We start from the raw sequence: 26,546 nt of genomic DNA, 5'->3' as shown, positions 1-26,546 counted from the left end.
TTTGTCCACTGTGTCACCTAGCTAGGTGATGACATCTTTAGGGTTAAATTGAGGGGTGAAGGGAATGCACTGGGGGAGGGGGAAGGGCAGAGGTGAGATCCTACATGAAAGAAACAGGAAAAGGCTTATGGAGTGGGGGAAGAGATAGGAGAGGAGCAGGGCAGTAAATTTATTTTACACTCATCAGAAAAGGCTCAAAGACCTTAAACTCATCAGTTGCCTCAAGGAGGAACTAACACACACACACACACATCCAACTGGGTGGAGTAATCTATTTAATCTGTTTTTTGTTTTTATTTTTATTTTTTTGGTGAGGCAATTGGGGTTAAGTGACTTGCCCAGGGTCACACAGATAGTAAGTGTCAAGTGTCTGAGGCCAGATTTGAACTCAGGTCCTCCTGAATCCAAGACCAGTGCTCTATCCACTGTGCCACCTAGCTGCCCCAATCTATTTAATCTGGGCAGTAAATGAGCCTAACACTCATCAGAATTGGCTCAAAGACCCCAATCTCATTAGAATTGGCTCAAGGAGGGAATAATGTACACACTCAGTTGGGTGGAGTAATCTCTCTAACCCTGCAGGAAAATAGGAGGGGAAAGGGATAAAGAGAGAGGGGCAAAAGAGGAAAGGGCAGAGTGGGGAACGGGACAGACAGAAGCAAATCCCTTTTGAAGAGTGATAGGATGAAAGAAGATGGATAATAGAATAAATATCATGGGGAAGGGAATAGGATGGAAGGGAAACAGTTAACAATAGTAATCATGAAAAAGAGAAAAGGGGGGGAAAATTGTACAAAATTGTAAAAAACGTTGTATAGCAACTCTTGGTGGAGGCTAAGAATTGAGAATCAAGGGAATGTCCATCAATTGAGGAATGATGGAAAAAGCTGTGCTATATGATTGTAGTGGAATGGTCTTGTGCTACAGGAAATGACAAACAGGATGATCCCCAAAAAACCTGGAAAGACTCATATGAACTGATGTATAGTGAAGTGAGCAGAGCGGAGAGGACATTGTGCATAGTGACAGCAGTATTGTTCAATGAGCAATTGTGAATGACTTAACTACTCTCAGCAGTGCAATGATCTGAGACAATCCCAAGTAACTAATGAGGAAGCTTACTATGCACCTCCATAAAAAGAACACTTGTGGATTGTACATATATAACCTGGTTGCGATCTTGTGGAGGGGGGAGGAAAGGGAGGGAGGGAGAAAAATTTGGAACTCTAAATCTTATGAAAATGAATCTTGAAAACTACCCTTACATGTAACTGGAAAAAATAAAATAAATGTTTGTTGCTAACCAAAAAAAGAAAAAGAAAGAAAGAAAGAAATACAACCATTACAATGGCAGCTAGGTGGCACAGTGGACAAAGCACCGGCTCTGGATTCAGGAGGACCTGAGTTCAAATCAGGCCTCAGACACTTGACACTTACTAGCTGTGCAACCCTGGGCAAGTCACTTAAGCCCCATTGCCCTGAAAAAAAAAAAAATTATTTCCTCCCACAGAAGCGGCAGTCCTTCCACACAGCTTCCAGCTGATTGGTTGGGGGTGGTCTCAGGTTTTTGTAAGGTCACTCTCAACATGCTCTCTCAACAGGAGGACCCTGGTAATCATATTCTCACAGCTCTCTCCTCCCCCATTTCTCTAGCCCTCCCCTCCTTCCCTTCCCTGCTCTGGGACTCCAACTCTCTTCAGCAGAAATCCCTGGCCTTCTAGCTGTCCCCCGATACCTCCATCTTCTTCCTCACAAGGATCTGCCCATCCTTCCTTCTTCCTGGTTCTCCCAGCCATTCCCCTCCCCCTAAAGCCCCCCTTTCTTCTCTTTAGTCTGGGCCCCAGACTTGCCCACCCCTCCTTAACTCTCCTCCAAACTGAAAACATTCACCACCTTGGCCCATCTCCCCTCTTGACCTTCCATACCCCAGTCCTCACACTGAGGAGGCTCTTCCTTCTGTCTTGTTTTTCTTCCCTCAGAGTTGTTGTCAGAAAGGAAAACAGATCCTAAGGGGATCCCAGGACACCTGGGTCTCGGGGCATATGTTACAGGAAATGTTATAACCTTTTTCCTGATTCAACACCTGGAATCCATCCCCTGGGAGGTCCCATTATTTCCCTCTTCACCCCTCAAAACCCAGGGTCTAGTGGAAGGGGAGAGGTGCAGAAAATGTAGGTCATGGGTGTTGAATATTAAAATATAATTTATGTATCTGCCTGTCTCCTACAAACAGAGCAGAGAAATAATGTTTAATCTCTCCTACAAAATTAATAAACCAATAAGAGAAATTATAATATCTTATAATAGTTTCTCCAAACTAGATCAGAAAACATGATATCCACACCTGTCCTCCTACAAAACAGATCAGACAGAAAGAAAAAAATATCAATTTCATATTTTGTCCTAAGAAGAAATATATAATACATGACTGTGTGAAGACTCCCCTCCTAAGAGTGAAGCTCAGAGACTACCCATTTGTGAGGGTATATATTGCATTTTTGTCCACTGATTACAGGGCATTGTCAATTTTAATACTATGATACAGAAGCAAAGGCAATTTAACAATTTCAGTTATAACAAGTATGGAGGAAATATGGGAGCATCATGATAAGATTACAGGATTCCAAAAAAGGCTTTGACAACGATGAGGATGCCCAAATGTCACCATAAGAGAGGGACTGACTGTCCTGAGGGAAAAGAAGTCACTAGGTAATGATAACTACAAAATTGACTGAGAACTGATTGCCCACCCAGTCTCCCCTACCCAGGCAGGTGAATTGCCTGGGGATAACCAATCTTTTGCCAATTCCAGACTCCTGATCAACTTATGGACCTTCCACCAAGCAAAATGATCCCTGCCTTACTCCCTGTACTTTATGTTATTATGTAAAAAGGGTCCACCTTAAGTCTTTTCTATTTAGAGTTAAGTAGCATCTCTACTTAACTTAGGAGCAATTCTATTGTGTCTTTTGTCAAAGGTTCATTTACATTAACTAGTCCTATGTGACTCTGGAGCCCTCTTTGGGTTCCCTTCTGTTCTGTTACCCCATAAAAACCCTGTCCTCAATTTCCTAGCTTCTGGCTTTGAAATAGCACAAGCTAGGGGGCTGCTAGGTGGTGCAGTGGGTAGAGCACCAGCCCTGAAGTCAGGAGGACCTGAGTTCAAATCCAGCCTCGGACACTTGACACTTACTAGCTGTGTGACCCTGGGCAAGTCACTTAACCCTCATTGCCCCGCAAAAACAAAAAAATAGCACAAGCAACAGTTCCTCTGCCTCAATTAGAGACCTTATTTCTCCCGTGTTGATTGTTTCCTTAATTTCCAGGTTAACAGTAGGGTCTTTTAACTGCCAGCTATCTGGGTTCAGTTTGGAGTTCAGTTGAAGGACACTTTGCTCCAATTAATCCAGGGTTTCATAAAAATACTTTTGGATAATAAGGTACCTCCATCAAATCCAGTTGATCCATATATTCATATTAACATGGGGCACAAGGATGACAGGAAAGCAGGATGGAGGCCACAGAAGGACAGAAAATGGCATTCCTGGATTGGGGAGCTCAATACCCCAGCAAAGAATCCTTAATGATCCTTCTGGCATTTTTTTTTTTGTGGGGCAATGAGGGTTAAGTGACTTGCCCAGGGTCACACAGCTCGTAAGTGTCAAGTGTCTGAAGCCGGATTTGAACTCAGGTCCTTCTGAATCTAGGTCCAGTGCTTTATCCACTGCACCACCTAGCTGCCCTTGGAATTTTTTTTAACAAAAGTAAAGATAGTCCCCACCATCCTGGACCTCACCTTGCAATGGGGAGTGGTGGGTAGGGAGGGGCTCAATGCTTGAAAAAGTTACTGGGCTGTGGAATGGGGCCCTAGAGCACAGATTAACATTCAGGTACTGGGGCAGAATGGGATATCACTTTGGATTTTGTGACCTCAACTGGAGAGGAAAGAGAAATTGGGGAGATAAAAAATAAAGCCAAATGAAGGAGTATGTACACATAGTTAGATCCCCTTCTATATCTTTGACTTCAGAATAAAGCCTGCTGCTTAGTTGAGAATTAAGAGATTTCCCAGGGACCTCAGGGGCTCTAAGAGAGGGATGGCTTTCTGACAGTGGGAACAGCAGCATAAAGACAAAGCCTGGGGAAGGACCATCACAAAGGAGGAGTCGTCAAAAGGCCAGTTTGGCTGCTCAGGCCTGGGTGAAGGGGACTGTGTGTAAGCACCTTGGATGGTAGCTGGGGCCAGGCTCTGAAGAGCTTTCAAACAGCAACCAGGGGCATCTAGAATTGCTCACTGATATTATGGGGACCACTGGAATTTCCTGAGAGGAAGTGATGTGGGGAGGACTGAACTTTAGGCCAATGGGATCTATCACCTTCTTCCCAAGCCTATAGAGTTAGGTAAGTCAATCCAGTTAAGTTCCTGGATAGGGCCTATGAGTGGAGGTGGCTCATTCACATGGGGAGGTTTGTTTACTGCAGCCAGTATTCCAAGGTGGTTCAGGAAAATAGTGGAGGGGAGGGCTACAGAGAGGACTTGGAAGAAAAAATGAGCTTCTTTCTCCCTCTCAGAACATTTGTGCAGCTGTGTTATGAACTAGCAGCTCCAACCTCCAGGGCAACCTTCTATTGATAAAGAGCTTGTTCAGGGAAAAGGAGAAACTGTATATCTATATATGATTTTCTTCTTCCTGCACATAACTTGAGACAAGCAAAAGTAAATTCTAACCATGAGGGAAATTATGCATATCCAGGCTGGCCAGTGCGGCAATCAGATAAGTGCAAAGCTCTGGGAGGTGATCAGTGATGGACATGGCATCGACCCCACCAGAACCTACTATGGGGACAGTGACCTACAGTTAGACTAGATCTTTCTCCTACAATGAGGCCACTGGTGGCAAATATGTTCCCCAGGCCGTCTTGGTTGGTCTTGAGCCTGGACCCATGTTTGTTCTCGGGGCTTTTGGCCAGATATTCCAGCCAGACAACTTGGTCTTTGGCCAGTCCAAGGCAGGAAATAATTGGGCCAAAGGCCACTATATGGAGGGGGCAGAGCTGGTGGATTCAGTCTTGCATGTGGTGCGCAAAGAGGCAGAGAGCTGTGATTGCCTGCAAGGCTTCCAACTTACCCACTTGGTGGAGGCACAGGCTCGGGGATGGGCACCCTGCTCATCAGCAAGATCTGAGAAGAGTACCCTGACCTCATCATGAATACCTTTAGTGTGGTTCCATCACCCAAGGTCTCAGACACTGTGGCTCACTCACAATGTCCCCCATTAGTAGAAAACACAGATGAAACCTACTGCATTGATAATGAAGCACTCTATGATATCTGCTTCAGAACCCTCAAGCTGACCACGCCAACCTACAGTGACCTCAACCATCTAGTCTCTGCTACCATGAGTGTTGTCACCACCTGCCTTTGCTTTCCTTAATGCTGACCTCTGGAAATGGACTGTAAACATGGTCCCCTTCCCTCCACCCCACTTCTTCACGCCTGGCTTTGCCCCCTTCACCAGCTGAGGAAGCCAGCAGGATCGTGCTCTGACAGTGCCTGAGCTCACCCAGTGGGTCTTTGATGCCAAGAACATGATGACGGCATGTGACCCTCACAATGGGCAATATCTCACTGTTGCTGCTGTTTTCCATGGTCGGATGTCCATGAAGGAGGTGGATGAACAAATGCTCAATGGACAAAACAAAAACACTAGCTACTTGGTCGAGTGGATCCCCAACAATGTCAACAATGTCTGTGATATCCCACCCTGGGGCCTCAAGATGGCTGTCACCTTCATGGGCAACAGCACTGCCAGGAGCTCTTCAAGCGCATCTCAGAGCAGTTCCCTGCTGTGTTCCCCCGGAAAGCCTTCCTCCACTGGTACACAGGATGGATGAGATGGAGTTCACCGAGGCTGAGAGCAACACGAAAGATCTCCTGAGTAGCAGCAACACAAGGATGCCACTGCTGAAGAGGAGGCAGAGGAGGTGGCCTAAGGGAGATATCCTGCCATCTCAGTCTTCTCAATTCTTCCCAACATTCTTTCCCCATCACCCTTTTGCTCTAAAGTTGGCATTTTCTTTTTTTTTTTTTTTTGCTAGGCAATGAGGGTTAAGTAACTTACCCAGGGTCACACAGCTAGTAAGTGTCAAGCGTCTGAGGCTGGATTTGAACTCGGGTACTCCTGACTCCAGGGCCAGCGCTCTATCCACTGCACCACCTAGCTGCCCCAAGTGTGCATTTTCTGCCTCCATCCTTTCTCCTTCCTTGTGGGTGCTGAGTGCTCTGCCCTCTGTTCTTCCTTCCTTATGATCTTTCCCCTCACTAATATACCCTTTTGCCCCACTCCAAGAAGCAGAATGTCTCCAACCTAGAGCTTCAATTTAGGGGACTTTGTGCCCACTAAGTGCCCTGAACTAAAATGGTGATCAAGAGGAAAGGTCCAGAACTCTTTGGACTTCCTTGATGGAGAAGATGACCCAGATGTTTGGGGGGAAGGGAGGAAATGGAGTGTTTCATTCCATAAAAGTCTCTTGGGGGAGCCAGGCTTTCTATTCTAACTACCATCTCCACATACTCCTCAGTCTGTCACATTCCTACCTCCAGGTGCCCCCTCCCTTTCTCCCTCTCTACTCCCCAGCTCTGGGGAGATGTGTTGACAGTATTATTGTCCCCAGTTTTGGTTTCTTTCCCAAGTGTTCATTCTTGTTTGGAGGACTCTGTGCCTCACTCTGCCAGGTAGGCTCCCCCCTCGGCTCTTTGTCTCCCCTTATGTTGGGATCTACCCTCCCCTGGTCTGAGAACTGAGAATTGCTTCTCAACTCCCAAAATTCCAGAGAAGTCCCTCATTTGGGGAGTATTTTGATTCTCTTCCACTCTCCCCCTCCCCCAAAATAAATTCCCTCCAAGAGAAGGGAGCAGGGGCAACAGGACACTTCGCTTCCCATTACCAAATCTTCCCTTCATTTTCTCTCATCCTTTACATCTGCAGTTTCTATCTTGGGCTTTCTTCCCTTCCACTTCCTAGGTTTCTGTTTTGTGTTGAACTTGTTGCTTTTTTTCATATTGAAAAGATGACACTCCTAAACCCCCAAATAAAAAGGAAATGAGGGGAAAAAAACAACAAAAAAAGAAAAGAAAAAAATGAAAAGCAAAAATAGACAGTAAAACTGTGTGGTACTTGGAGATAACAAGAGGCCACTATCAGACAAAAATTAAAAGGATAAACAAGAAAGAAGCCTGAGAACCTAATTTGCAATAGGGACATGGTGACAAGACAGAGGGAAGACTCAGGGATGACTTCTAGGTTGCCAATGTGGAGGAAATCAACTGAATTTGGGGAAGCAGCTTCTCCCCTGAAAGAGTTAGCCTGGCTGGCAAAGAAACTGAACTGTCTTACAGGATTATGTAAACAGAGACAGAAGCCTCCAATAACTGGGGAGTCACCAATAAGATCTTCTGAGGGAATTAACTAGAGACCTACCTCCTCTGGCCCCACCAGATATTCTGGGCATGAGAAAACATCCCCATTGAAACAAGCTCTGCAACTCCTGAGAGGAAGGTTAACATTCTCCCCAAATCATCTGACATCCTGTCTCTATACCCAACCACCCTGACTGGGATATGGTGGACTTGAGTCAGTTCAGACTCTGAGGCTGGGGTCTGGAAAGGTCCCAGCCCCTCCAGTCCCTATCATTGTTAGACCATTCTGTCCATATTCCATCCCACTGCTAAAACACAAATTGACCCCCCCTTGTTCTGTGGCCAAGCAGGAGAGCTGTGTCCTATTAGTGCAGACCCACCCTGATACTACCTCTCCCTTCTTGCATTCCTAAGCCCTGGCTGGCTCCAGGTAACATCTCTCCCTTCTTCCCCCACCCCCTTCCTTACACCTGTGGAGTGGTTTCACCCTGTCCCCCTTCCCTCCCCCCCAACTCTCAGACCTAGCTGAGCATGCCTCCCACTATGATAACAGGCATACTGGGTGAGACAGAATTGGACATTAGAATGTGAGCTCACCCTGTGCATGAGGGGACTGCACCCTCAAACTTCAATAAAAACCCAACTCATGAGCTCATCAGCTCGCTCCACATCTCTTGCATGGGGTCACCCATTCTCATGAGAATAAAATCAATTTGTCTGTTTGACTTGGTCTCCTCAAATTATTTGGGTAAACTGAGGCAATTGTGCCATACACACCCCAGTGAGCAAAGTGGCTGCCCAGGCCCCCCCAATGGACTAAGGCTGTGTAACCCCCTATTTATACTTCTACTTCCCCATATTCCCTTGAGAGGCTCCCCACAGGGCAGCTGCCAGGGAACTGGTGCTACTTTATCTTCTCGGAGGGATCCCAGCTAGATGGGCCTGGAGGCAGGAAGAACTGAGTTCAAATTTGACCTCAGACACCTTCTGTGTGACTCTGGGCAAGTCACATGACCTGCTTGTTTCACTTTCCTCAATTATACAATAAAGAGAATCATGGCATCGACCCCAAAGGCTGCTGTGAGGATCCATTTCCCAAGTGCTCAGCAGTGCCTGGCACCTGGGTGCTAGAGAAAGGAGAGCTCTTATTTTTCCTTTTGTTTTTGGTGGGTTAATGAGGGTTAAGTGACTTCCCCAAGGAGACACGGTTAGTGTCAAGTGTCTGAGGCCAAATTGGAACTCAGGTGTTCCTGAATCCAGGGCCAGTGATATATCCACTGCACCACCTAGCTATTCTTATTCAGAGAGATGACTGAGAACTGCTTCAGAAAAGCAGGCCCAGGACTGAGGGAGAGTTCCCCCCAATATGAGGGGAGCTGGGGCAGGGAGAAATCAGATCAGATCAGAGGAAGCACTTATGGATCCCCTGGCCATCAGTCCCACAGGCAGGAGGAGAACCAGGACAGGTGACAATCTTCAAGGACAAGTGTTTATCCAATGGGGGGGATGGCTGACAAGAACCATGTTACAGAAAAGTCAGGAAAAAGCCCATGAAAGGGGTGGGCTCTTTACCAGAGACCTCGGCTTTTAGCTGACTGCATTAGATCTGATTTCCAGGAGGAGGAAAAGGGAGCAGGGGGTCTTTTGTAGGGAAATCACCTGTGGAGAGGAGGAAAGAGGTGGAGGAAGAGAGGGCTCAGAGAAGGGTTTTTGAAGATGGGGGAGTTCTGGGCATTCCATGTTTTGTTAGACGAGTGGATGGAGTGCTGAAAGGAACTTGTTGCTCAGTCATTTTCAGTCAGCAACGAGTCTCCAGTTAGAGCCATTTCCTTCTCCAGTTTGTTTTACAGATGAGGAAACTGATGCAAACAGGGTTAAGTGACTTGCTTAGGATGACACTGCTCTAGTTTGCTCTTATGTGCATTTATGTGTCTATCAGTTGTCGAGATTGTGTCTGAACAAAAAATTGCCTATAAGGTTAATTGCTGCAAAACCATGACAAGGGTGAACCTGATGGATTCTTTTTAATTTCCAAAATGGTGACACAGGGCTTGAATCAAAGTGGAGGCCACCCTGTTTCCTAAAGGCCCCCCTCTTTCCATGTGGAAGCTACTAAGAGGAAAATTCCATGGTTGATTTGTTATATACTATGACTGTTGAAATTTTTTGTAATAAAATAACTTATATTCAGGAATTGTTTGGAATGAATATTTTTAAAAGTCTCAGATCACTGAACCACAATGTCTTTAAGAACAGCTTTTGGCTTTGATTTACTTACCTCTGGTAAATCAGGTCACATCCTGTCTTCATTAAGACTTTGGGGCTGGGGGCAGCTAGGTGGCGCAGTGGATAGAGCAGCAGCCCTGAAATCAGGAAGACCTGAGTTCAAATCTGGCCTCAGACATTTAATACTTACTAGCTGTGTGACCCTGTGCAAGTCACTTACCCCAATTGCCTCACTTAAAAAAAAAAAACACCAAAAAAAAAAAAAGCCTTCAGGGGGAAGAAAAACTTTTTTCTTATAAGTTTCTAAGGTATGGGTAGACATCTCAGCTCTTTATAAAGAAAAGCAATAAAGAAATTACAAACATTAGCTTGGAAACTCACCACTTTATAAAATGTACTAAGTGAATTTAAAAGAAAAAGACATTCATAAATTGCAAAAAGTATTAGGCCTCAGGGGAGCTAGGTGGCACAGTGGATAGAGCACCAGCCCTGAGTTCAGGAGGAACTGAGTTCAAATCCAGCCTCAGACACTTAACACTAGCTGTGTTAACCCCAATTGCCTCACAAAAAATAAATAAATGAATGAATGAATAAAGTATTGAGCCTCAGAAAATAAATGTTCCATTTATTGTTGGTTAAGGCACAATAGAACCATACCCCCCCCCAACCCCCAGTTTCAGGAAGCATGTGATTTTAAGGTTTCTGCGTAAAATAAAGCATAAACAACTGAACTGAGAACACTTGATCGGTAATTAATTGGTTTCAAATTTTTGTAAAAATCCAAATATTGTTGTAAGGTATTATGTTTCTAAAAATCCTTATAATATAATTGGTGAATGACTGTATCAGCTATGGCAGAAAAGCAATTTCTCATATCTGGATATCAAATTTTTAAAATTCTGTTAAGGGGCAGCTAGGCGTAGCAGTGGTTGAGTACCAGCCCAGGAGTCAGGAGGACCCGAGTTCAAATCCAGAAACACTTACTAGCTCTGTGACCCTGGGGAAGTCACTTAACCCCAAATGCCTCACCAAAAAAAAAAAAAAAATTCTGCTAAAATCACCTTAGAAATGTTCCCACTGTTTTAAGGAATTCTGAAGGCACTACACCTATCACAATTCTTTTGTTTGTTATTAAGCATCTTATAGTAAAATCCATGTGTGTAATACTAACTTAAGGATGAAAAGCATCTGACACTATGGGACTCATGTTATTCTGAGTCTAACTCCAAGCATGATCATTGAGGAATATAACTTATTTGACATGCATACTTGTCCCCTTAAGTTCTTTTTGATTCTTGCCCTTCCCACTTTAAGCTCTTGTCAAAGTCTGTTCCATCCAGGCTCATAGCTTCAGCCTCATGGCAAAGCCCTTGATTTTCTTACACTATATAATAGGAATTCTCAGATGGGAAGTAAGAGATAGTTATTGCCTCAAGGTTTGACCACATTAATCATATTCCTAAGATTTCTTTGCAGTGCAGATTCCCTTATGTGCACAGCAAGACTGGAGCTGCATCTGAACTTCTTTCCACACTAACTGAATTCATTAATTTTTTTTTTTTTTTTTTGCAGGGCAATGGGGATTAAGTGACTTGCCCAGGGTAAAATAGCTAATAAGTGTTAAGTGTCTGAGCCCACATTTGAAATCAGGTCCTCCTGACTCCAGAGCCCGTGCTCTATCCACTGTGCCACCTAGCTGCCACATTTTTTTTGGGGGGGGGGTGAGGCAATTGGGGTTAAGTGACTTGCCCAGGATCACACAGCTAGTTAAGTGTTAAGTATCTGAGGCCGGATTTAAACTCTGGTCCTCCTGATTCCTGGGCAGATACTCTACCACTGCTCCCCCTAGATTGCATTCAAGAGGTTCTCTCCAGTGTGGATTCTCTTATGCTTATGAAGACTGGAACTCTGTGTGAAAGCTTTTCCACACTGATAACATTTATAAGGTTTCTCTCCAGCATGGATTCTCTGATGTGCAGAAAGATTAGAGCTCGATGTGAAAGCCCTTCCACACTGATTACATTCGTAAGGTTTCTCTCCAGTGTGGGTTCTTTTATGCTTAGTAAGACTAGAATTCTCTGTGAAAGTCTTTCCACAGTCATTACACTCAAAAGGTTTCTCTCCGGTGTGGATTCTCTTATGCTTAACAAGAGTGGACCTCTCTGTGAAAGCCTTCTCACAGTGATTACACTCAAAAGGTTTCTCTCCAGTGTGGATTCTCTGATGTGCAACAAGAGTGGACCTCATTGTGAAAGCCTTCCCACACTGATGACATTCAAATGGTTTCTCTCCAGTGTGGATTCTCTGATGTGCAGCAAGATGAGAACTCTGTATGAAAGTCTTCCCACACTGAAAACATTCAAAAGGTTTCTCTCCAGTGTGGGCTTTCTGATGGTTAGAAAGACCGGAAAGCTGTGCAAAAGCCTTTCCACACTGATTACATTCGTAAGGTTTCTCTCCAGTGTGGATTCTCTGATGTTCAGCAAGAAGGGAACTCTTTGTGAAAGTCTTTCCACAATAATTACATTCATAAGTTTTCTCTCCAGTGTGGATTTTCTCATGCTTAGCAAGATTGGAACTCCTTCTGAAAATCTTTCCACATTGATTACATTCATAAGTTTTCTCTCCAGTGTGGATTCTCTGATGCTTAGCAAGAGTGGACCTCTCAGTGAAAGCCTTCTCACAGTGATTACACTCAAAAGGTTTCTCTCCAGTGTGGATTCTCTGATGTCTAACAAGACTGGATCTCTCTGTGAAAGCCTTTCCACACTGATTACATTCATAAGGTTTCTCTCCAGTGTGGATTCTCTGATGCTTAGCAAGAAGGGAACTCTTTATGAAAGTCTTTACACACTCATTACATTCATAATGTTTCTCTCCAGTGTGGATTCTCTGATGCTTAGCAAGATTACAACTCAGTGTGAAAGTCTTTCCACACTGATTACATTCATAAGGTTTCTCTCCAGTGTGGATTCTCTGATGCACAACAAGAAGCCATTCCCGTGTGAAAGTCTTTCCACACTCATTACATTCATAAAACTTTTTTCCAGTGTGAATGTTCTGATGACTAATACGATCTGAGTTTGAAGCAAAGGCCTTTCCACAATGATGACATGCATATCTTTTCATTCCATGGTCAAATCCAGCATGGCAAGGAAGAGATGAGTGAAGGGAGAAGGTTGCTTTACATTCATTGTATTCAACAGGCTCCTTTCTACTGTGAATTTTCTGAAGAGTAATGAGCTTAGAGCTCTGACTGAAGGCCTTCCCATGTTTGTCAGCTACATAAGGCATTTCTCCAGTGTCACTTTTCTGATGTCTAATGAGATCAGAATTTAAATTCAAGGCCATTTCCAGATGATTACCTTGATCCATTTGCATTTGTAGAGACTTCTCATGAGCCTTTAGTTGTTGAGGAAACCATTTATTATCTTCACTGTCCTGAACACCTTCATTCCATGAAGTCCTTCTCTTCCTGTTATTTAAGACTGAAGACTGTGTGAAGGCCTCTCCAATTTCACCAAACTTCCAGATACTCTTAGTATTTTTATCCACCTTGGTATTAGAGCCACAGATGTCTCTCAAACTGAAGTCACAGGCACCATTTTTACTCTGAAATCTCTGATAGAAACATTCTTCCACAAGAATGTCCACCTTTGTAGTCATCTCCTTCACTTCAAACCTGGTCTCTGCACCTGAAGGAATCAATTATGTATTAACAGAAAGACAGATACACCTGAATATGTTCTGTTCTCTAATGGCGTCATGGAAACTCATTCATATTCTACTTTCTCAGTCAAAATGAAGAATTTTCCATTTAAAATAAGCAAAATCAATCTTTGGAAACACCTGCAAGATGGCTTATATTATTTTGTAAATAGTATTTTCTTTTTTTGAATTACATGTAATGGTACCTTTCAAAATGTATTTTCCATGCAATTTTGAGCTTCCAATTTTGACATATTGCCATGACAATGGGACAGTCTGACTTTTTAATTTGTCTAAAAAGATATTCATAGAATGAAACAAATGTGAAATTGTCTATAAAAAGTATTGTCAAGGCTGAAGTCAATCTTGTCTTGTCTTCATCTAACAACATTTTATAAGCTGCCTTATTTGCTCTATAAGAAAGGTTTTCTATTTTGAGGTTTCTCCTCATTGCTCTGATTCCTCTCTTATAACATGACTAACGCAGAAATATGTTTAATGTTTTTAAATATATATGACCTATATCAGATTACCTGCTGTCTAAGGGAGGGAGAAAATCTGAAATTGAAAAGCTTATATAAACAAATGTTGAGAACTGTCTTTACATGTAACTGGAAAAAAATAAAATACTTTTATCAGGAAAAAAAATACTTAAACAGGTTAATCAAAATTTATACACTATATGCTGATTATTAAATCATAACTTATATATAATATTGATTAACTCACTTATACCTTAATATAAAATCCTACATCTAAGGGTTGGGAAAAATTTCACTCATTTGGATCAGTTCACAACCCCACCAACAATGCATTAGGGTTTTAATTTTTATCTTTGAATTGTTATCTCTCTAATCAAAAGTGATTCAGAGCACTTCTTCATAAGGGTATTTTGGAATTGCATTTCAGGATGTTCTCTATCTCGTTTGGTCCTAAATTCTTCCTCTGTCCACAAATCTGAGAAATAAACTCTTCGCTCTCCTAATTTGTGCTACCACCTTTATATCTAAATCCTGTGCCCATTTTGGCGGAATCTCGGTGTAAGGTGTGAAATGTTGGTCTGTGTCCAGTTTCTGCCACATCATTTTCCATGCTAAGCAGCAGTTTTGGGCAAATAGGGAGTTCTTGTTCTAGAAGCTGGAATCTCTTGGTTTCTCAGCCTGTAGATGACTATATATAATCATTTACTCCTCCTTCTTGGATACCTAACCTGTTCCCCGGATCCTGTACTGTACTTCTTAGCTATTACCAGATAGCTTTGATGACTCCTGCTTTTCCAATACAGTTTTAGTTCTGGTACGGCTAGGCCAGCTTCCTTTGAAATTCTTTATTGCTTCTCTTCCTACTCTTGACCTTCTCTTCTTCCAGATAAATTTTATATATTTCTCTATATATGTAGCATAATTATTTTTCTCATAGTTTGTTGTTGAAGATGACCAAGACATTGGGGAGATGATGTCATGTCTTACAATGAATTGGATTTAAGTGAGGAAAGACTATGCAAAGCTCACCAACCTAACCCTCTCCTCCAGAGCCACCTGGGTCCAGTGGATAGATATTCATCAGCACAACCGGAGATGGCCCCAAATGCAGTGAGGGCTCTTGGCCTTTTCAATTAAAGTTTTTCCTCAGGTCTCAGTTTGTCTGAGGCAATGCCTATTCAGTGGTTAAGGTTAGGTTGTTGTTTGTCCTTCATTCTCAAGAGGGCCATGACATCAGGTTAATGTCATGGGTCCAGTGGCAAGGAATATATCAACATCACTGGAGATGGCCCAGGATATTTGAGGCTACTGGGGTTGAGTGACTTGCCCAAGGCCACACACTTAGTCAAAAAATAGAAGAGACAAGATTAGGGAGTGAAACCAGCAAGCTGCCTGAGCTCTCCCAAATTTCCCTCAGAAACAATGTTAAATTAAGCTTCTCAACACATTCTAGAGCTGCAAAGTCTGCCAAAATGATGGAGTGAAACAATCTTTGGGCTTAAGATAACCTTAAGGAAAGGTCTCTCTCACCAAGGTAAAAGGGGAGCTCAACCCAGCTCAGAGGCTGTCTGGGCAAGCCTGCAAAAGGCTCTTAGCCTCAGCACAGATCAGCAGCTGAGCACCCTCAGTCCAAGCTCAGCAAGCCGGTGGCACAACAGGCCAGCTGTGACAGCCCTGGCTTCAATGCTGAAGGCCATTTGCCAGCTGGGGTATCTGCTACCCCACAGGCCCAACAAGGCTGGGCCACTAGAGTACAGTCAGCAACTGCAGGGAGCTGAGGCCTCAGAGCAAAATGCCAGTGATTAGGCCCATGGCCTCCAGCAAAAGAAGCTAGGGACAGTGCATATTCTACCCCAGAAGCAGAACTTAACTTGTACCTTAAAAGGCACAAAAGAGGTTAAATGTGAATAATAGAAGAGAACCCTCACCATGAACAATTACTATCCTGACAGGGAAGATCAAAACAGAAACTCAGGAGCACAATAGTGATAAAATACCTGCATGTGAAGCCTTAAAGGGGAAGAAGAATTGGTCTTGATACCAAAAAGCCCTCTTGGAAGAGCTCAAAAAGCTTTTAGAAACTAAGTAAGAGATACAGAAGAAAAATTGGGAAAAGAAATGAGAGTCATTCCAGAGAAAAGTCAGTAGCTTGGAAAAAGAAAATCATGCCTTGGAAAATATGGTTGGACAAATGGAAAAGAAGGTGTAAAAGCTGACTGGGGAAAATAATTCCCTAAGAATCAGAATTGGGCTTATGGAAGCTAATGACTCAATGAGACAATAGGAAGAAATAAAGCAGAATGAAAAGAATACAAAAGTAGAAAATATAAAATACCTTTTCAGAAAACAACAGCCCAGGAATATATCCAGGAGGGACAACCAAAGAATAATGAGACTACCTGAGGAACATGACCAAGAAAAGAGCCTAGCCATTATCAAGGAAAACTGCCCCAATTTCTTAGAACCAGAGGAAAATTTATTCATTGAAAGAATCCACTGATCACCTCCTGAAACACACCCCAAAAGGAAAATGCCAAGGAATATTGTAGTCAAATTCCAAAATGACCAAGAAAAGGAGAAAACACTGCAAGCCTTCAGAAACAATTTAAATATAAGAATCAATCAGAATTACAAAGGACCTGGCAGCTTCAACATTAAATGATCAGAGGGCTTGGAATGTGATATTCTGGAATGCAATGGAACTGGGACTGCAACCTAGAATGTACTACCCAGTAAAATTAAGCATAATCTTTGAGGGGAAAATGGACATTCAATGAAGTAGGGGACTTTAAAGAACTTTTCTAAAGAAAAGCGCAGAACTGGGAATTTGTGATAAAAAGACCTGAGCTGAACAGAAAATTTGACTTTCAAATACAAGACCCTAGAGAAGCATAAAAAGGTAAACAGGAAAAAGAAACCATAAGTGATATGAAAAGGATAACTATTTTCTTTCCTACATGGAAAGATGATACTTGTAACTCATAAAAATTTTCTCATTATACAGACAACTGAATGGAGCATATTTAGACAGAAGGCACAGGTTTGAGTTGAATATGAAGGGATGATATCTTTAAAAAAGTAAAATTAAGGGGTCAGAGGAATGCACTGAGACAGAAGGGAAAGGGAGAGGGGGAATGGGGTAATGTATCTCACATAAAAGAAACAAGAAAAAGCTTATGGAAGGGAGGAAAAGATGGGGGAGGTGCTGGGGAGTGAGTGAGCCTTACTCTCATCAGACTTGGCTCAAAGAGGGGATAACATATACACTCAATTGGGTATAATAATGTCTTACCCTGCAGGAAAGTAGGAGGGGAAGGGGATAAGAGGGGAGGGGTGAAAGAAGGGAGGACAGATTGGGGTGGGGTCAGTCAGAAGTAAAACACTTATTGAGAAGGGATAGGGTAAAAAAACCGAAAATAGAGTAAATATCATGGAGAGGGAGTATGATGGAGGGAAACAGCAATAGTAACTGTGAAAAAAATCTGAAGCAGGAGACAAGAGCCATGTAAGATGATGATGATGATAAAACATGGTACTTTACTGGGCTATTGTGAAGAAAATTCTTTCTCAGTTATGAGGTACTGTATAAATATTATTGCTTTTGCAATAATCAACCTAGTGGGTTTATTGTAAGGAAATCTGTCTTCCCTGAAGCGCCACATAGAATTCCTCCTTTTATAGTAAGTCTTCCCCAGTCTTCCCTACCCATAGGGCCTCCCCTCTCTTGATTATCTCCAATTCATCCTGAATATATTGGTTTTGTAGATAGTTGTTTACAAGGTGTCTTCCCCATTAGACTGAACTCCTTCAGAGCAAAGCCTATCTCTTGCCATTCTTTGTCTTCCTGATGAGGCGCTTAGCAGTGTCTGGAACATGGTCTGGGCTTAATAAATGTTCTGTTTTATCTCTACAGGGGAACTGAAAGGCAAGTCCCCTGTATTATAGATGAGGAAAGTGGGGCAGAGAGGATCAGTTCCTTGCCCAGGATCCCACTGCTGAAATAGGTCTAAAACCCACTTCCACATCAGACCTTCCTGCCCACAAGTCTAGCACTCCCTGCACCACAACACTCAGAGACCTCTTATGAGAGCAGCCCTCAAACACCTGCTTTTATGTCACTCACCTGGACAGGAGCTCCTTGCACCTTTTTCTTCTACCATCCCTGGTGCTTCCCCTTCCTGGAAAGGGGAAGGCAAATCTTCTCTAGAAACTGGAAATCCTGGGAATACAGAGTAAGGAAAGAATGAAAAGATACAATTTACTCCTCTTGAGGGAAAGGAGACATGCAAGCAAAGCTGACAGGATGGTTCCCAGGGTATGGCTTGTTGGGATCTCTGGAGGCAGACGGACATCACCCAGCCCATTGGGAATCAGAAAACTCCACCTTTATTCCCCTCTTTCCTAGAAGGGCAACAGGCACAATGACTAGCTTCTATTACCTAGAAATTAGAGGCTGCTGGTAGTGCAGGGGTAAAAGCCCTGTGCCTGCAGTCAGAAAAACCAGGTCAAACCCATGTCAGACACATGGTAGCTGTGACCCCTGGGCAAGCTGTGTAAGCTCTGTTTGCCTCACTTCTCTCAACTGTAAAATGGACATAATAATACTAGAAAAAACGTAGGGATATTGTGGAGACCAAATGAGAGTGATTCTAATACACTTTGCCCAGTGCTGGATATAAAGCAGGTATATATAAATGGCTATTCCATTATCTTCCTTTCCCAACATCTGGACTGGAATTTGAGGGAACAAAGAGGGAAGAATCAGGACAAACTTGCTAGGCCTGGCAGGATGAGGAGCAGGGAGCTACCATGTCAGTAGCTCACAGTCACCAGGGGCAAAGGTCCTTACCCACAGAGAGCAGGTTCTGGACATTCTCCAGCATGACCTCCTTGTACAGCTCTCTCTGAGAATGGTCCAAGAGGCGCCACTCCTCCTGGGTGAAATCCACAGCCACATCCTGGAAGGTCACCAACTCCTGAGCCATCAAAAGTCCCATCACTTACAAGAGAACAAGAATTCACAATTCATCTAGTCCAACCCTCATCGACACAGAGAAGAAACTGAAGCACAGAAGGGAGGGCCCCAAAGCTCCTTTAATCTTGATGAGAGTCAGAGAGAACACTTGACACCATGTCTAATAAGAGCCCAATGGAATGTGGAGAAAAACATTTATATCTGAACTGAGACTCATGTTGGAATACTAAATGTTCAATAAAAAGAGTAAGGTCTCATTGTGAAATGTTTCTCCCCATAGGCTCAGGGAGAAGGGATGTGCTCTCAGAGTGAGGTATGAGTCTGTGGAGAAGAAAGCAAGGTGATATGAAATCCAGCCTCATTGGAAGGGAATTTTACACGTCATCAGGGATATTACGAAAATTTATAAAGATTTTGTTACAAGTCAGCCAATATTCTGTACTCTGGGGGGAATAACAGTCATCACTGAGAAGAGCAAAGAAAAAAACCACCTGGTTAATTTCCTAAAAGGCTGAAATAAAGTCCTACTTGGATAATAGCAAGAAGAGCATTCTTAAGTAATATTGCTGACAATGTGCCCTGAAGTGAGAGTTATGAGAATCTGTTTACAGAAAAGTGAAAGGGGGCAGCTAGGTGGCGCAATGGATAGAGCACCGGCCCTGAATTCAGGAGTACCTGAGTTCAAATCAGGCCTCAGACACTTAACACTTACTAGCTGTGTGACCCTAGGCAAGTCACTTAACCCCAATTGCCTCACTAAAAAAAACAAAAAAAGAAAAAGAAAAGTGAAGAAAAGTTACATATTGTAATATTGAGGGATTGGGGTTAACATGGGTTATGATATGTTATAACCAAAATAAGTCTTATTTCTTTGTTTTATGAAATATATTAATTCATATTAATATTTAGTTATATAGAAATAAGAGTACCTATGATGAGGAAAGAACTCATTCATTTATAAAAATGAATACATTTATATATATGTTTTTCTTGACTGGGGTTTGAGATGGAGCTAATATATATATATTAACTCTTTATGAAAAAGAAATTCTCTCAACCTATCCCTAAAATGTTAGAACATTTGGGACCAAGAGTCAAGACAAACAGTTAAGAAGCAGACTGATGAATAACAAGAGAGCAGCTACATCTGCAAGTCCTTTGATACTTGGGAAGGCTCCTCTATTTGTCCAATCTGCTACATGCAGAACCTGAATTTGGCCAATGCACTTGGTTTTTGATGCTCTTGCATTTCTAGTAGAATGATAGGATCGACATTTTTAGAGGGGGGAAATGGACTTAGGTGCAAAGAAATGAATGATTTTCTATTGCCTCCAAACCTTTGGGTGAGCTAGACCCAGATCCAGGCCACGAGTCTGCCCCACACTGGCTTCCTTCACATCTCAGCAAAAACCTCACCTTCTGAAAATGAGCTTTTCCTGGTCCCTGACACTGCTTGGGCCTTCCCTCTGAGGGGGCCTCCCATTCATACTGTAGAGCCCTCGTGGGGACCCAGCTGCTGCCATGTTATCACCCAAGGAGATTCTGAGCCCCTTGAGGGCAGGACCTGTTATGGTTTGAACCTTCCTTTGCATCCCCAGTAGGTTGGCACAGTGCTTGGCACAGAGGGGCCACTGTCTAAATGCTCATTGACTTGACCTAAGAATGACAAATGAGAGGGATTCAGAGAGACCAGGGGAGACTGGGGTGGCCTGAGGCAGAAGGAAATGAGCAGAACCAGGAGGACAATGTCTGCTCTGCTGACAGCCCTGCAGAGGACAATGTACATGTAACAGGATAAAGCTTCCTTGCCTCTGCTGGATTCCACCTTTGCTGATGCTGGTCAGGTCTGGGGATGGGCTGCACTCACCTGGGATGAGGGTCTCTGGGTCCCTGGAGCCATCCTCTCTGGTTCCAGGCTCTCTCCTTGGAATAGGCTTTGGTTGTCTGCAAACTGACCTGGGGAGGGAGAAGGGTCTCAGAGTTGGGGAGACATTGTCCTTACCTCTTCTTCCTAGGGTGGACACTGGCCTACCTGGAATTACAGAGTTTGAAGTCTCAGAGCACTTACAAAGGCCCTCCCCTCAGGGGAGAGACTCTAACCAGAACAGGAGGACAGCAGGGAGGGTCAGGGTCAGGCTCGGACCTGAACTTGGTGTGAACAGAAGAGGACTTGCCACCCTCTTAAACTGGGGTTTCTAATATATGTGTTTGTTACTTATAATTAGAAGCTTTAGCACCAGTTTGGGGGCATTAAGCATGTATTAAAGTATATTAGATATTAGTAAAGAGAGAACACATGGAGTTCAGAAAGTTCAGGAAGCCCTACATACCTAGGATAGAAGAGTCAGAACAAAGTGCTCTCACCACCTCAGAGTCTCAGGCCAAAAAGGAAGTTCCTGTGTCCCTGAGAACTGAAGCTCCCTCTGGATCCAGGTGAGAGGGGGGGCCCCTACACACCACTCCAAGCTAATTGGCTAGCATCACCCAAATCCATTGGTTCACTGGACTTGAGGACAGTCCATGAGCAGATCAGGCCTAGGTCAGAGAACCCACCCTCTGAGGGCCAGGTTCTCAGGTGGTTTCAATCACGTCAGCTTCAAGTGAGTCAATCAGCAAAATCAATCCAATCAATCTTCTTTTCTTTTTTTTTTTAAGTGAGGCAATCGGGATTAAGTGACTTGCCCAGGGTCACACAGCTAATAAGTGTTAAGTGTCTGAGGCCACATTTGAACTCAGGTCCTTCTGACTCCAGGGCCAGTGCTCTATGCACTGCTCCATCTAGCTGCCCCAATCCAATCACTCTTAATATAATCCCCTCAAGAGGGGGGCCTCTGCCTGTTCTAAAACCCATTATTTTCAGCACTTGAAAGAAAAAATGAAAGGCAAAAACAAGCAATGAAACTGTAATCCTTGGACATAACAAGAGACCTCTAGGACAGAAATTAAAAGGATAAGTAAGAAAGAAGATTTAGCCCCTAATTGGCTACAGGGAGATGGGACCAAGACAGAGCAAAGACTCAGGGATGGCTTCTAGGTTGCTAATGTGGAGGAAATGGCTAGGTTGCCAATGAGAATTTGGGGGAAACAGCTTCTCCCCCAATAGAATGACCCTGGAGGTCAAAGAAACTGAACTGTCTTACAGGATTATGTAAACAGAGAGAGACCTCAGGGAAGCCTCCAAAAACTGGGGAGTCGCCAATAAGATGTTCTGAGGGAATTAACCAGAGACCCACCTCCTCTGGCCCCACCAGATATTCTGGGCATGAGAAAACATCCCCACTGAAACAACCTCTGCAACTCCTGAGAGGAAGGTTAACATTCTCCCCACATCACCCGACATTCTGTCTCTATACCCAACCAGCCCAATGAGCAAAGTGGCTGCCCAGCCTCCCCAGATGGACTGAGGCTGTGTAAAACCCTATTTATGCCTCTACTTCCCCTTGTTCCCTTGAGATGCTCCCCACAGGGCAGCTGCCAGGGAGCTGATGCTACTTTATCTTCAGGCAGGGATTCCAGCTAGGTGGGCCTGGGGGCAGGAAGAACTGAGTTCAAATCTGACCTCAGACACTTTCTCTGTGTGACTCTGGGCAAGTCACTTGACCTGCTTGTCTCACTTTCCTCAATTATGAAAGAAGGAGAATAATGGCATCTACCCCAAAGGCTGCTGTGAGGATTCCATTTCCCAAGTGCTCAGCAGTGCCTGGCACCTGGGTGCTAGAGAAAGGCTAGCTCTGATTATTCTTACTGCTGTCCAGGAGGTTTTTGGGACCTCTGGGCTGAGGAATTCCCTAACACTGACCTAAAGTTGCTGAAGGAACAACACTGATTGTCCTCTGCACCCCAGTGCAGTGTCTGGGACATACAGATGAGGAAACTGAGAGGGTAAGACATCAAGTCACTTAAGAGAGGTGATAGCCATGTGAGAGAGGTTTGGACTCAGGTCTAGCTGACTGAGGTCCAGCACTACCCACTGTACCACCCAGCTAGTTCCCTTCAGAGAGATGACTGAGAGCTACTTCAGAAAAGCAGGCCCAGGACTGAGGGAGAGTTACCCCCCATGGGGAGTGAGGTGGGCAGGGAGAGAAGGGAACCAAATCAGACCAGAGGAAGTACTTGTGGATCCCCTGGTTATCAGTCCAACAGGCAGGAGAACCAGGACTGGTGACCTTCTCCAAAGGACAAGTGTTTATCCATCAGGTGGGGATGGTTGACAAGAACCATTGTTATAGAGAAGTCAGTAAAAAGCCAATGAAAGGGGCTGGGTCTTGTCAAAAATTAAAGATAAAAACTGTGAGATTCAAAATTAGATATATGGGGGCAGCTAGGTGGCGCAGTGCATAAAGCAGAGGCCCTGGATTCAGGAGTACCTGAGTTCAAATCCAGCCTCAGACACTTGACACTTACTAGCTGTGTGACCCTGGGCAAGTCACTTAACCCCCATAGCTCCGCAAAAATTTTTTAAAAATTGGATATATGGAACATTAATCTCCCCCTTTTATACTTTCCCTTATATATCTCCCAGGCCAATAAGAAAGGAAGCCTCTGAGCTTTAGTTCATATAAGGTTTTATTGCTTGGGGATTAATTAGACCACAAAGGTTAAACTATTTAAGGAAACAAGGAAGTAGAAATGCAGATAGATAGTCTTAACGCTAAGCTTAGGTATTTGTCATTAACTCACCAACCCGTTCAGACTGCAGTAATTCAGCGTCTGGAACAGAGGACGAAACATGTGCTCTGCCAGGTTCCCAGACGCCAGACTACAACTAAGTCAACCCCCAGAGATTGAGCGCCGCCAGAGACTCCTCTCTGTCTCCTACCAAAAAAAATAATAACAGATCAGATAAATTAATTTTATAACATCTCCCACCATTTGTTTCCAAACCTGTCATTCTATGGGGGAAAAAAAGAGGCTTTCGAGGTCAGCAAAGTGAGCTGGGGAGGGAGAAGATCTCAGAGTGGGAGAGACTGTGTCTTTGCCTTTTCTTCCCAGGGTGGATGCTGACCTACCTGGAAGTCTCAGAGCACTTGCAAATGTCCTGCCCTCAGGGGAGAGACTCTAACCAGAACAGGAGGACAGCAGAGAGGGTCAGGCTTGGAAGTGAGCTTGGCCTGAACAGGAAGAGGACTTGCCACCCTCTCTAACTCCTTCCCTTTGGCCTCCTGCAGAGACCCAGGAGGCAGAAAGGGCTGGGGATCCCAGAGGGGAGGAGACCAGGCAGAGCCTCCAGGACCCCAGACCCAGAGCTCTACCTCCACCTGATACTAGGGGTGAGATATGCAGGTCAGGCGACTGTGACCTCATGGTGAAACTGGGCATGGCATCCTAGAACATTTGGGATGGGCCAGGCTTCCTTTATGGGCAGCAAGGGACCCCCCAGAGCCAGGAATGAAGGCAGGCTTGCTCCTGGCCAGCCAAGAGGACACTGACCAAGAGGTGAGAAGGGGAGAGTTAGGTGGCCTGGTGCGTAGAGCACTGGCCCTGGAGTCAGGAGGACTTTGAGGTGAGATTTGACACTTGCTAGCGGTGAGACTCTGGACAAGTCACTTAACCCGACCTGCCTTACAACATCCTGGGCCACCTCCAGTCATCCTGATATCTATCTTGCCACTGGGGTCAGTCACCTGACTAGCCCTGCCTCACTTAAATCCAGTTCTCCGAAGTCATGACATCTGTCACGGGCCTCTTCTAGAAGAAAGGACAAACGGACAAGAGAGGGGGAAGAAGAGGCCCGACGGAAAGGACGGCCAGCAGAAGCAGGAAGTGGGGAGGGGCCCTTGGTCTGACCTGCCTGGCACCTGCTTGTGCAGAGCTGGCTCCCGGGAGGCAGGCAGAGAGATCTCCCCTCTGAGGAGGCAGGCAGAGAGATCTCCCCTCTGAGGAAGAAGGCAGAGAGATCTCCCCTCTGAGGAGGCAGGCAGAGAGATCTCCCCTCTGAGGAAGAAGGCAGAGAGATCTCCCCTCTGAGGAAGAAGGCAGAGAGATCTCCCCTCTGAGGAAGAAGGCAGAGAGATCTCCCCTCTGAGGAGGAAGGCAGAGAGATCTCCCCTCTGAGGAGGAAGGCAGAGAGATCTCCCCTCTGAGGAAGAAGGCAGAGAGATCTCCCCTCTGAGGAAGAAGGCAGAGAGATCTCCCCTCTGAGGAAGAAGGCAGAGAGATCTCCCCTCTGAGGAGGAAGGCAGAGAGATCTCCCCTCTGAGGAAGAAGGCAGAGAGATCTCCCCTCTGAGGAGGAAGGCAGAGAGATCTCCCCTCTGAGGAAGAAGGCAGAGAGATCTCCCCTCTGAGGAAGAAGGCAGAGAGATCTCCCCTCTGAGGAGGAAGGGAGAGAGATCTCAGATCTAAGGGCTTCTGCCTCCAGCCAAGCTGCTCTGGGTACATCCTCCTAATCCCCAGAGCGCCCTCTGCCCAGCCCCCCCTCTCCTGGAATGACCTCTCTCCTCCCCCCCCCCACCTCCAAGGCTTCCAAACTTCACCCCAGGGACACAAGTGCCCCAAGGCCACCACCTACCTGGCGGGTCCGTTCGGAGGGCTGGGACGGGTCAAACCCAGTGCGGGGGGGTCCCTTCACCTGGCCCCCGTCTGGGCATTCGGTATCTATTAAAGGCACTGGAGAGAGGACACGTGTCCGTGCCAGGAGAGGGAAGCCCGGCTGTCCTCGAGCAGAGACCAGCGCGCCAGGCCCGGGGCTTCTGTGCCGCCACGTGGTCCCAGCCCCGACTGAAATCCACCAACACCGCCCCTCCCTCCTGCCTCCCCGGAAGGGGCGGGCCTTCCACGCGGCTTCCAGCTGATTGGTTGGGGTGTTCTCCTGTGGTGAGCTCGCTTCCATAGGCTGAATCGCCCTTAGCCCTGGTCAGCCTAATTGGGGGGGGGGGTGCAAAAGAAAGCCAAAGGAAGGAGCACCCACGCATGCATGCATACACGCACGCACGCACCCACATGCGCTGACATTCATGCACACACACGCGCACACACAGACATGCGCTGACATTCATGCACACACAGACATGTGCTGACATTCATGCACACAGACATGCAGACACAGACATGTACCGCACAAACATACACGCAAACACACACGCGCTGACATGCATCCACACACACAGACGTGCGCTGACGTGCATCTGCACACACATGCACACATGCACAGACACGCACACCCAGACATGTGCTGACATTCATGCACACACACATGCACACACAGACAGGCACACACAGACATGCATCTGCACAGACAGGCACACACATGCACAGATCCACTCCTCTGTCTGCTGGGCTTGGGGGTGGGGCCTGCCACTGCTCAGGTGAGAACTAAGAGCTTTCCCAGGGACCTCAGGGCTCTAAGGCAGGGACGGCTTCTGAGGATGGGAACAGCGGCATATAGACAAAGCCCAGCCCGAGCATCACCAGGAGCAGGAGCCAAGAGGCCAGTTTGGCTGCTCGGGGCTGGGTGAAGGGGACTGTGGGTGTGACCCCCTCGGATGGCGCCTGGGCCAGGTTCTGAAGAACTTTCAGAGACAGCATCCGGAGGCATCCAGACCTGCTCCTCTATATTATGGGGACCACTGGAATTTCCTGAGAGGACGTGCCTGTTGGGGTCCATCACCTTCCCCCCCAAGCCTATAGACTTAGATAAGCCAATCCAGTTACATGCCTGCATAGGGCCTATGGGCAGAGGTGCCTCGTATGGGGAGGTTTGTTTTCCTTGGCCCAGAAAAGAGAACTCTTCCTGC

General features: G+C 45.2%; 1 protein-coding gene and 1 pseudogene across 1 annotated transcript; one reads left to right on the top strand and one right to left on the bottom strand.

Annotated features, from left to right (window-relative positions):
- The first annotated feature begins 4,730 nt into the window (after positions 1–4,730).
- On the top strand, positions 4,731–5,994 carry LOC122747027 (annotated as a pseudogene).
- A 5,497-nt stretch (positions 5,995–11,491) lies between these two features.
- LOC122748408 (zinc finger protein 2 homolog) lies at positions 11,492–25,642 on the bottom strand. The gene is made up of 5 exons (XM_043994048.1): positions 25,322–25,642; positions 18,686–18,812; positions 17,960–18,055; positions 12,632–13,341; positions 11,492–12,544 (listed from the first exon to the last, which is right to left on the bottom strand). The coding sequence occupies exons 1-5, from the start codon at positions 25,640–25,642 to the stop codon at positions 11,492–11,494; spliced, it is 2,307 nt and encodes a 768-aa protein (XP_043849983.1).
- Between the last annotated feature and the right edge of the window lie 904 nt (positions 25,643–26,546).

This window comes from Dromiciops gliroides, chromosome 3 (assembly GCF_019393635.1).
Source record: "Dromiciops gliroides isolate mDroGli1 chromosome 3, mDroGli1.pri, whole genome shotgun sequence".
Taxonomy (NCBI): Eukaryota; Metazoa; Chordata; class Mammalia; order Microbiotheria; family Microbiotheriidae; genus Dromiciops; species Dromiciops gliroides.
Note: the sequence above shows the minus strand (reverse complement) of the source record. Positions and strands in the feature narration are given on the sequence as shown.